General features: G+C 43.7%; 1 protein-coding gene across 2 annotated transcripts in view; it reads right to left on the bottom strand.

Moving 5' to 3' along the window:
* The window catches only part of MBP (myelin basic protein), an 800810-nt gene that overhangs the window by 303880 nt on the left and 484493 nt on the right, over positions 1–12437 (bottom strand). For both annotated transcript variants that reach the window (XM_085606994.1, XM_085606995.1), the window contains exon 3: positions 9537–9639. In XM_085606994.1, the coding sequence (XP_085463120.1) occupies positions 9537–9639 (103 nt within the window). The remainder of the gene's footprint in view (positions 1–9536; positions 9640–12437) is intronic.

Here is a 12437-nt window from a genome sequence, read left to right as displayed (position 1 = left end):
TTAGTTGTTTATCACTGCTTGAGCATATTTAGTTGCGTTTTATATATACCAGTTCAAACTTTTAATGTCCTCTCTCTAACTAGTTCGTTATTTAGAGTAGAAATCATGGTCCTTTGAAGGAGATAATTGACACCTCAACATGACGGTTGGACCCTTATCTCTTGACTAAGCTGCTAATGGGTGGCTTATACTTGTCCTCTATATTTTTTGTCTCCCTCTGTTTAGGCGGAGCCATCTATCCTGTACCATACTTGGGTTCAGCTTTACATGTGGTTGACCTTAAGTACCCCGTTATAAGAAATTGAGGTATATGTACTTATAATTGGTCCCACGGTCCTGAAGAAGTGTCGCTCGAATTTGAGCACCCATGACACGAAACATGTTGACCTCTGTCAACTATAGGCTACCCTGATACCTAGAATCACCTGAGTAGCCTCCCTGGTTTTATCTAGTCCCAGCCCTACCTAACCTAATTAAAATTACTGAGGGGCCAGGGCCTATTTTAATCTTTTTTGAATCCCCACATTCTTAGGAGTTATTACCCTCCACAATCATTCACATGGTCTTCACACAAAACGGCGTTCTCAGATCAAAAGATCTCCGCTAAAGATGCCACCAGGCCCGTCGGACATTGCAGCGCCGGTCCGACGAGGAGCACGCCCAATGATGAAGCATGACACCCTAACAGGTGTGTGAGGGCAACAAGATCTGAAATTGAATTTTCCCTTCTCAGATCAGATTAATCATCACGATCTTTTCCGAATTGGCCATTTAGAGGAACTGCTCTTACCTGTCTTTTCCTACCCTTTTAATATACATCCATTACGACTACTACCTATTTTCATAAGACGTACATTTGTATGTACCCCATACCTGCGAGCAAGCTCCTACTTTCCTCGAAGTCACTACTTTTTGTATTTAATAACTAGAATCACAGGGGATATTAACTGCAGATCGATATCTATGTAGACACATTATGACCCTAATTACATCCACCACTTGCAATTGGCGCTTGAACCTATTCACTTCTTTGCACATAAGTTATTCTATGGCTCGATCATAGGAGATTTTATTTTTAAAATCCCAGACCCCTTGGTACAGACTTGCTGGGTTGTTATGTGACACTTGTTTGTCACACCAGCTAAACATGGCACACCACCACCAGCCATAGGATACTCAGTACCAGTGCCACCGACATATTGATTCCCAGAGGACATACCGTTCCAATATGGCACCTTCCATGAGTCCTCTCTCGATGTCTGTTGCCACCTGTCTCAACCAGAAATCAATCCACTAGCAATTCCTGTGCATTGATCAAATTTAAACACCAGCAGAAAGCGGCGCCACACGGAGAGAGACTCCAGCGGACCTAGGAGGACTCACCGTTTGATCAGACAGGCAAGTACTTTTTGCGTCATACTGCACCTCTATCCCTTAGCATTTGGTTTGCTGTTTGGCCTGCCACTATCAATGGGTACATGGAGGTTGGGCGCGGCAAGTGCAGCTAGCGGGCTTCCCATACCATTTCTCGCTTATCTGCCGAGTTTGATCAATATTAAATGGCATCAACGGACGCGGACAACCGCGTTAGTGTTAATGTCAGCTAGCAAGGCGCGGCGCCATATGTTTCTTTGACATAACCAAGGGGGGTTCGTCACACCGGTTTTTAAACAATTGCGATATTCAAACAACAACAGCAGGAACCAGTTTGGGCCGCCCTTTGCCTGGAACCAATATCATTGTTCGAAGCAGCCATAGAATGTTCCCTATGATCTGGTATTCTACTACAGGGAACTCTATTCTACTTCCTTTTTCTTCCGTCATTAATCATTGCACCGGGGCTCTTTTGAGGGAGTCTCACAGGCGTCCCTTTATGTTACACATTAGTCGAATGGGTCATTCCACCTAGACGTGATATCATAGATCGTTCTACTCTGGCTGGGCTTTCCATAACCAGTTCCCCCTCTATTTATACAGATTCCAGGTCGGACTGTTCCGCCTTCTCTGAACACTGTGGAATATCACACATCACCGGACATAACAGCAGCCATTAACAAAGTACTGGAGGAGTCCTCACGGCTCTTTGGCACGCCCACTGGGCGACCATACAGGTCAGTATGCACATCTAACACATGACTATGTCAGCCTAGAAGCTTGCCCTGCCAATCTCATGAGCATATACTTTGCCATTTTCAGGAAAGGTAGCTTTTTATTTCCAAGCTCCAGGGTACTAGACACCTCTGCCAGTTGCATTCCCCATCAGCGTTGCACATCCACATGGTTTGTAAGTGGGCATATAGACGTAACCACATTAGTACTAGTGACTGACCACAGCTCACTTAATTGTACAGTAGATTTCATTTTTATGCTTTCTCATTTTGTAGCCCAATCACATTGGTTTTATTTGTATAAAACACTGGAGTCATATGGCTACACCATCATGACAATCGCAGCCAGTACATCAGAGATATAGCATGTAATATATAAGGTAACAGAGTTTTGATTTCTCTGATTCTAACCCCTGGTTCCATCACATTTGGACCATCATGGACATCCAACATAAGTAAACCATGACACTTGCATCTTTGTCCCCTTATAGGAATTGGCTACCATTCCTGGAAATTCATTCAGCCATCCCTACCGCACCTTGTTCCCCTAGCAGAATTTTGTTTTTTTTTGCATGAGATTCTATCTAGGCCCTTGCAGAGTCTCTACTTGGATCATTAAAGATGGATCAATCACTAGCAGCATGTTGTTATCTTTTTCCTCTGTTTTGTCTTGGTTAGCACGTCTGGTTCAAATCTTATTTCCAAGTCTTAGAGATTCTCCTATCAGTCTCCGCACTTTGGTCACCCTTTACCCTACGACCACATATTGGTGCGTCTCACTTTCTACACATGCATGAGTAAATGTGTATGGGTTTTCTGTTCTGATGTACACTATTAGTAACTCCACACGGGACACAACTCATTGATCAGGAGTTCATCATTCTTTTGATCTTTTTTCAAAGACAACCATTAACAATGCAAAATGTCTCAGGCATAAAAATCTAGGTTTGTGATGTCTTTCATCCTTTTCAGTGTATACTGCAACGGACCTCTGACAAAGGCCGGCGTCGGATTGGTAATACAGGCATTCGGGCAATGCCCTAGGGGCTGGTATTCGAATTTCAGCTGTGTGCTGCCTTTTTGAGCAGTCTGGGGGGCCGATTTGGGTGGTTTCTGCATTGTTCGGATACCGCCAGCGGCCCAGTGGGTGTGAGTGGCCTTTCTCGAGATAGATGGGCGACCATTACCTCCCATTTAGGAACAGGCAGAGGTGTCACTCCCTTTCTCTCCCTGGGCCAGCCCATTAATGTATGCATATTGAGCAGGGGCAGGGGGCCTGAGCAGATGTTTTCAGGTGTGTTTCACCAGTGTAAACTAATCCGTGCATTTTCTTTATTACTCCCCCCCCCCCCTCTTTTGTTTATAAAACTTCGCCGAAGCAGTGTTTTGTGGAAAGGCAATATGCAAATGTGGGCCACTTTTTTTTAGCCTGCCAGTGACGATTTTTAATCCCAATCCAACCCTGATGAAGGCTCTGCCGAAACACGCGTAGTGTGTCAATTTACCGTCAGCTACTTTGTAACATTCAGCTACTCGCATCATGCATTATGTATATAGAACAATCATGTTTTATTAACTGATGTGATTCTTATGTCAAAAAATAGGGAAAAGATATTACCCTTTTTACACTCATGTATCATTTTTGTCATTTTCCATGTATTCACTGTAAATTTGGACAACGGATATAATCCTTTTAATGTATTTAAACAAAATAACAGAGAAACATCTATGTATATTTATTGTAAATGAACAAAAAACTTTTCTACAAAAAATCGTATTGAATAAATATTTTGATAACATCAGTCTATGCAACACTGTATGTTTTTCAACCCAGATTCCATTATATAATTCATGTTCTAGATTTTTTTGCCTGCGCTCGCATTCATATTGCCTTGCCGAGGCTTTTTCTTCAGTTCCTTATTTTCCTTGTTATTGGCAAGTTCATCTTTCCACACAGGGCCCCTTTATTTCCAAAGTTATTATAACCCGCTCACCCACATTCTCTTCTCGGCTTTAACGTAAAGCGTTATGATGCCTTCAGGCCTAGTACGCGCCATAGAAACCTTTAACTAAAATGTGCTAAACTTGCACAGAAGCCCCAAGCTTGCATTGTACAGGGTAAAAGAGAAATGTCCTTTCAAAAGGAACACAATCAAAAAAACAGATTCCCAGGTATTTTTCTCAAAAGCTCACGCCGGGGCAAATACCCTAGTGAAGAATAGCACCAGGTTAGCGCTTTCCAGTTGAGACCGGTCATTCCAGTTGGAGAACAGGCGCTTATTGTGCTGGACAACAAGTGTGATGGATCCACAGAGGATGGCTTTGAAGCCCTGTGCATAGCACCCTGATCGCGGAAACTAAATGGCGATGGTCTGGTCTGGGTGTGTGGGGGAGGTATCTTGATGTCTAATCAAGTGCTAGTGGAGTGTTGCCCCCTGGTGACTTATCTACAAACTGCAATAGATCATTTAAAAAAAGTTAAATGGAGAAGGGGATTCCTTGTAGGCTGGAAGTGCTTGAACATTCCCAGATGAATACATACTTGCAGAGAGAATAATTTAATCATGGTATTTGTCAATGATTGTGATACAAACTGAGATAGGAAAGCGCTTGCAAACGGGATAATGATTGTCAAAGTAATTGCAAAACATGACAAAACGTGTGTTTGTAAAGCGAACGTTCACCCAACTGTATGTTGGGGCTAAATAACAGTCTATTGCTACCCAACTTAATAGTACTCATTTTATCGACCTCAGAAGGATGATAGGCTGAGTGGACCTGCTGAGATTTGAACCTGTAACCATGAGGTCAAACACAGGCCCCTACAGTGGATTCTTTAGTCCACTAAGCCACCAGACCCGACACACACCTACGCATTCAATACATGGGGTATGTACAGAAATATAGAAGTATACCTTTTGTGTGAACTTGTTAAAAAGAAGGCGCGCAGTCTGGGTCTGGACAAGCAAACTCCCAGAATGCACTAAGCACCCTCTCCGAGGTTGCTCGGCGGCGCACCGCTTATTTCTGTGTACGGTTCGAATTTTGCCATTTACAGAAGCAATTTCGTTCTCGGGCGGAGATGGCCGTGCTATCAGGTTCTGTAATTGGTGAGTATGACATGCCCGAAGCGGCTCCGAGCAAACACACCGGAGCAAGACAGCCAGCAAAATGGAAGGTTATTTTTCTTGTTTTTTCCTCGTTCTAATATCAATTCCTCTTTACCAGCTTGGGAAGCAGAACACCAGCCCGGGTAGGGGCGGAACCCTGCGATTGAAATCTTTCAAAAACACCTTGTATTAGAGGCAGGGGAGGATCAAGTTATCAGGGAGGGCTGATCCAGAGCTCAGGCAAAGGTCTGAGTTGGCTGCAAGAGGCTGTGGGCGAGTCGAGCCACAGAAATGTCTGGCATGTAAGTTGTGCAACAACATCATGTAAAAATATGGTAAAATCGCTTCAAAATTCAAACAAGTGCCTTCATTTAACGTGCCGAAACGTTTCACTTTACTACATCAGATTATATCACTGTTTTGAGAGGTGTTTATTAAAAGTGATGCTTTTTATACATGAACCTCGACACATTATGCACCCCCTCCTCTTAACTAGGTGGCGAGTTCGTTTTCATGTGCACCCTGTATGTGGCCTCTTCCAATTACACATAGGGAGTGCTTGAAATGGAAAAATAGAAGTGCAGGTACTCTGTACCAGAGTACCTGCTTGTTTCTGAGAAGTGCCGGTACTCTCCAATTAAAAGTATTGCATTTCTCGTGAGAAGTGCCGGTACTCTCCCTCTCAAAATAAAAAAGTGCCGGTACTCCGTACCGGACAGTACCGGCCCATTTAAAGCACTGCATATAGGCCTACCATATATTCTATTAAATCACAGACAAGAGTGATATTTGGCTAGGGTCACACAACTTGGTCAAGCAGGGAAGACGAGATTGATCCTTGTGACTGTATTACAGAGGTACCCTAGGTGCGCAACATGCATTTGCGTCTACTTTGTGTGCCCCCGGGGTACTTTGGTATTGCAGAAGGGGCTGCAGATGCTTGTGTGTCTCCTTCTGTAATTCTGATAGTGCTGGCGCACATAAAGCGCCAGCACAAAAGGTTGTTCTCTTATTTGAATGGGACGTTGCCCCATGCAACTGACGGAATCCCTTTGCCTCTGCGCCCGTGCCGTATTACAGACGCGGGTGCAGAGGTAAAGAAGCTGTCAGGAGGCGTACTGACATTGCGCTGCCTAAAAGGGGGCGCACTGTCAGTGTGCCCCCTGATGGCATCTCTCTGGAGGGGAGAAAAGGGGTCCCATGGACCCCACTAGAATAATCACACTTGTAGGAGTGTGATGGTTAGTAGTTGCGTTGCTACCGTCATTGGCAGGGAAATTGGTGGTACAAGCTAGGTGGCATCTAGACGAGGGCCCTGGCACTTATATATTTTTTTTTACAAATTAAGCACTGTAACTTGTCCATAAAAACACTGCCCTTTAGAGATCTGTTCATGAATTTGTCCCTCTTACTGAACAAAGCATGACAGACTTCTTTTCAGTGACTGATTCGGATAACAATCATACATTTTGGGCGATTTTGGTAGTAACTACACGGTCACAGGAATTAGGAATTAAGACTCACATCCTTGCTGTGCTTGGTTGATATACATACACCCACTGGCTGATTCAAATATTGAACTTGCTTACCTGTGAAGAGATTGTATAACTCTCTGGGGTATATTTACTAAAGCATTCTGTATTATACAAATGAGTACGCCTGTAGTATTCTTGTACTTAGTTTTACATGGCTTTGTGCATAGAGCCCAAAATATCTGATTTGGGAATAATCAGGGACTGTTTATACACTATTAGCAAAGATAGAAATGCCTGTGCCCTCTTTGCTGTTTAAGTAATAGAGAGTTGGACGTTTTGGGGCCGCCTCACAAAGTCGTGTAAGAGTACCTAAAAGACTACTCCTGTGGTAACACTTCCCCTGCTCATAAATGATTTTATGAATCCCAAGAGTTCCCAAAACCCATCATACTTTGCTTAGATCACTTAATGTTCAGACAGTAAATTTGAAAGCTTCAACCTTTTCTTTGTTTACCCTCAGGCGTTTGAATGATGTGTTTATACTGACTGCAGAGTTAATTAAACCTGCAATTAGCACGCGCACAAGAAACGATGCCAGCTAAATTAGCTCATAGGAAACATCAAAATAGGAAGTAAGAGAAATCAGGAAGTCAAGAAAAAATTAAGAAAACAAGTAAATTCTCAAAGTCTTGACTTACAAAAATGTATGTATCATGAAACGAGGAGATGCGATTGACTTTGGCACAGAGGAACTAAGGGCCAGATGGACAAAAAAGTTAGTTTGCGATTTTCATGTACATATGTGTCTTAGACACAGGTTGCGATTATTAGTGGATCGTAAATAGACCGACCTCATTATTATTCATGAGGTAGGTCTCGCTTTGCGACCCATTGAGAATGGACTGCACTCACAAGATTGATGGCCTGCTGGGGTCAGCAGACCACAATGTCTGTGATTGCTTTTTATATAAAGCAATTTTTGTTGTTGTAATGCAGACGGTTTTCCTTAAAGGAAAATGGGATGCATTTCAAAAATATAAATGAAAAACGACCTTTTCATTTTTTAAGAGAAAGCAGTGGTCCCGGACCACTGCCTGCTCCTAGAAAATGCTGGTCCCCTCATTCACAATGAAGACCCCTTCCCATTTGCAAATGGGTTACCACCAACTTCGAATGGTTTGCGACATTACCAGTCGCAAAACATTCCTACATACCAGTGCGACTCGCTATTAGGCAAGGATGCCCTTAACCTGCCCCTTCCAAACAGCAACTTGCAAACCCTATTTTGCGAGTCTGCAATAGGTTACTGAGTCGCAAAATAAGGTTGGTACATGGCAAAAGCATTTTACCAGTCAGGCCGTTTGTGACCGGTAACATGTTTTGTATATCTGGCCCTTGGTTCTAATCCTGGCCTTGGTTTGACACCCTGTGATTGCGGGCAAATTGCTAAAACGCTTTATGCCTTAAAAACACAAATGTGCAACATAGTGAGGTTCCCTTATAAAGGGGTCGAATGCAATTGGGCCAAGTTACTGCCAAATAAAACTGTAAAAAAAAAGCCAGCAGCGAGGCCCCTTTTGTGGGTGTGTTTGTGATTTGATTACTTCATGCATTTTTATTAATAAAAGGGTGTATATGCCAGCAGGCAGGTATACAGTAACTGCATAGCATCATTTCAGAATGTTTCTTGCTAGAGGGCACTTTCATTCGCACAGAGCGCGTGAGCCATCTATTACAAGAATTCTTCTCGTTGCCAGAGCGCGTTCTGTTGCATGTGTGTCAATTTCGGGGATATTTATTAACTGCATTAATCTGAGTGGTTCAGGAGACATGGGGTGAGCGCTAGATACATTAGAGTTCAAGGAAACCTGCCTATACGGCTTTATAATATTATAAAAACAAGCACTGGCATAGCCAATAGGTCTCGCCTTTGGGACCTTATAGGTGTTTAGCCATGCAAAAGTTGCATAACTAAATACATATAAGGTGCCAAAAGCGAAACCTATTGGCTATGCCAAGCGGCCATGCGGCCGCGAAGGTAAAAGCAATCACGGTAAAGTGCGGCGCGCGCGCCCGCGCACTTGCACTATAGCTCTAGGCTGGCCTGGTAGCACTTTTTGGAGCCCTCTCAATAAGTCTCGCCAGACCAGCGCATGCGCTGGGTCAGGCGAGACCTAATCATTGCACCCTGTACCAACTGAGAAACTGAAACAGTTGTATTGGGTGTATGCTAGTCACGTGCTGGGACTTGGACAAGGAGCGGAAACACACAGCTACACACATGGAAAGTGCATGCACACGGGAGACAGCAAGCATTTGGTTTTGGTTAGGTAGGGTGACAGTATTTGGAAAACCAAAAACTGGGGCATTGCACGAAAACAGAAGAAGGACTACAACTTTGCATTAATCAAGGAGCACAGAATGGCTTGATTAACAGTGCTCAGCAACACAGAAAACACACACAGTGTGGTACAGGGGAAATCAACGCAACTTTGGCACCTAGTATCATCTTTGTTAACCAAAGTGCTTTCTGTTAGGGGCTGCTAACAAATGCTGCAATGGAACATATACAAACCTGCCTCGCTCTTCGTTCAGCCAACATTGTCTGAAAACCAGGTCATCTGCTAAATCTACTGAAATTTGCTAGGACACATGGCGAAAAACAGGGACTCTCCAGGCAAAACCTAAAATCTGGACACCTAGTCACCCTGTAGTTGGCTTATGCAACCAAGCAACCTTTTCTTAATAAATGGCTCTGAGGACTTGGGCGTTCCCTTTGAAGTGTTGTAGGCTGTCCCACTGTTACGGGCCTGGTCCTGTTCTGCAGTTTGTCCAATACATACCAAACACTTCATTATCATCGACTGACTCTTGTCGGGGTTGGTCGGCTGCTTCCGGATGGTCTTCCTTTTCTGGTTCACCCACGATGGGAGTGGATTCAGCATTCTGCAACACAGAACAGAGCTGGTGTCAGATTGTACAGTATTTATCCTGGGGACTCACTCAATTGCTTCTATTTGTGTTCCAAGTTCAGGGGGGTCACATGTCATCTATTATTAGGCGGTGGCAACGGTTGTGCAAAACGAATACAGCGGTGCACAGTGTGGTAGGCAGAGTGCATAAGCCAAAGTGAGGGGTTGATGAAATGTGCAAAAGTCCTTTTGTGTGTTTGAGAATCAGCAAATGCAAAACAGTAAACAAGGTACACAGTGAAGGTTCCACAAGAAACATATTTTCAATTATTGATTTATCAGTTGGCATTGGTTACTGTCTTCCGTCTGCGTGATAGATGCAACCCTGGGAAAAAATACATAACAAACAGCCTTAGGTGAGGAGTGTGATACTGCCAGTGGACGGACCTGCCTGACCGAGCTCACTTATGCAGCGCACACATACCTGCACCATTTCTCTACACGCTTGAGTTGGGGCTAGTGGAGCTGAGATGCAAGATCATTCCACCCTCACTCTACCTAAGGGCAGTTATTATCAGTTTAAAAATTCAAATCATGGACTCCGACCCCCTTCCCCCACCGCCACCACTCTGCAAATAGTCAAACACACCCAGCAAAATAAAAAAAATAAAAATCACAGTACAGAGAGGAAACAAAAACAAGGACAAAAAAAACCTGAAACAAGCCTAGATTGGTATGAAGTCAAACTCCTGAGAAGTCAACCCTACCTTTTGGAGTGGCTCTCCCTATAAGGGACCCTTGGTGCATAGGAGAAAACCTATGGACAGGCTGACCTACCTGCACTCTCATTCAAATGTAAACACCTTTCCCAGGTATACTGCTCCCAGTCTGTCAAACCGCGTTCCCACTGATACTACCTCAGGCCTCTAACAGCAGGCAGGCAGGGCAGTGTGGGAAAGTGCCGAACAGTCCCACTCAAATGTAGGGGTGACTGGGAACCCCATGCTGCACCGAGGAACCCAGCAAGTGATGTGGACCCTTTCCAGGTGGGCGGGGCTCGGCTCTCCCCTTCCCAAGACGTTTCTTTAACAACAAGTCAAACAATTAGTTTAGTTTTACAACACATTTTTCCATATATAATGTGCAAACAAGAATCAAGTTTTAAACGCAGGTCAGAAGATAAACTCGTGATGTGTTCCAAAGCTTCAGGGAGGCGTTTATCTTTACATAGCCGAAAATCATATATGTTGCTGAGAGAAAGTGAGCTGCACTCTCAAAACTGTTGTTTTAGATGGGGTGAAGTGTTTTTTGTCAGCCAAGGGGTTAAGTGTTTTTGTCAGCCTAGGAGTGAAGTGTTTTTTGCTCAGTTCTGAAAGTATCCCACTACCCTCACACCTGACCTGCATGGAGCTGTTCATTATGTCTATATGGCCGGTTCAACTCTGCAAGAACCAGAAGGGGGCTTTGGAAGCCCTCCTCCTCCGGTGGAAGGACAGACACGTTTACTTAGAAAGAGAACAATAGTAATAACTTAAAACTACACAAATTCTATACATATCATAACATGCATGATACAGTCCTATGTGGCAACAAGCTCGACATGTGGACTTGATGGGCTTTGAAGAAAGCCACAGAATGGAAGATAATAACACAAATGAGTGAATGTGTGCATTGTAACAGTGAACGTTTGAGTCGAAACGCGCTTAGACCCAGGAAAAAAAGTGAATCTCCAGTGATCCCAGGTTATTTAAAAATCCAAAGGGTAATATAGACAGCCTCCTTTCTTCTCTTGTTTTATTGATTTCCTATGTCTTTTCTGTCACAGACGATAGAATGATAGACCAGGAGGTCTGATGGTAAGGCTTCATACGTAAGCCTGGAAAAGAACCTACTTTTCTAGCGCCTTGATGCCCTTGGGCAACTCTTGGCGCTTTATAGGTTTTTCCTTCATTCACTTGTTAACCAGACCAAAGATTTAAAAACCATAAGGCTGCAAGCTATTAGTGTCACTGTAGATCCATTTAGGTGGCCACACAATGATCATATTGCTTGAGGATCCTGCTCAGCAGGTGGCCATGTTTTGATCTTCCAATTTCCAATGGGCTTTGAGGGAGTCAGGTTTATCCTAAAGTTTGGTGACGAGATAAATAGCGATTGTTGTTTGCTATAGCTTTAGAAAGGCCCATAAAATTAATTCATTTTCAGCATTATATATCAGTTATGCTTTGTTATTATTGTTAGTGCATATCACCCCCACAGAGTGGTATCCTGGTGCGTACAAGTTGTAGTACTATGCGTGGAACAAATAAAGGAGAGAGCTCAAAAAACAAGCGCGGCTAAAACAACCATTTTTTTTTTTATAACCAATACAAGACTCGTAACCATGCGGAGGAATAGGGAAAAAAGAGTTCCAGTGATGAGCCACCAGGAAAGATAAAGAGCCATCACCCGCTCCTACCCGAGAAATTCTGTGAGTATGTACTAAATGCCCGATTAGCAGATCTTAAGGTTCTGATTGGTCTATAAAGTTAGATTTTGTTTAGCAAATATAGAGGACCAGAAAGCAGGAGAGGCCCTTGCTGGTAAGAGCAATGGGGCGGTGGGGCCGGATTGGGGGGGGGGGGGGGATTCGAGAGATGACCACGAGGGAAAATTAGATAAATAATTAATTTCCCCTCGTCATCGTCTGTCGAAATCCCCCTCCCACCTGGCCCCACCGCTCTTACCTGCACGGGCTGCTCCTGCCAGAAAGGTAAAGGGCTTTTTGCGTGTAGCACTGAAGCTTAAATATAGCCAATTTACAAACGAGCAACCAGTGCAACATGATGAGCA

Source organism: Triturus cristatus, chromosome 5_2 (assembly GCF_964204655.1).
Source record: "Triturus cristatus chromosome 5_2, aTriCri1.1, whole genome shotgun sequence".
In the NCBI taxonomy this organism is placed as follows: domain Eukaryota; kingdom Metazoa; phylum Chordata; class Amphibia; order Caudata; family Salamandridae; genus Triturus; species Triturus cristatus.
Note: the sequence above shows the minus strand (reverse complement) of the source record. Positions and strands in the feature narration are given on the sequence as shown.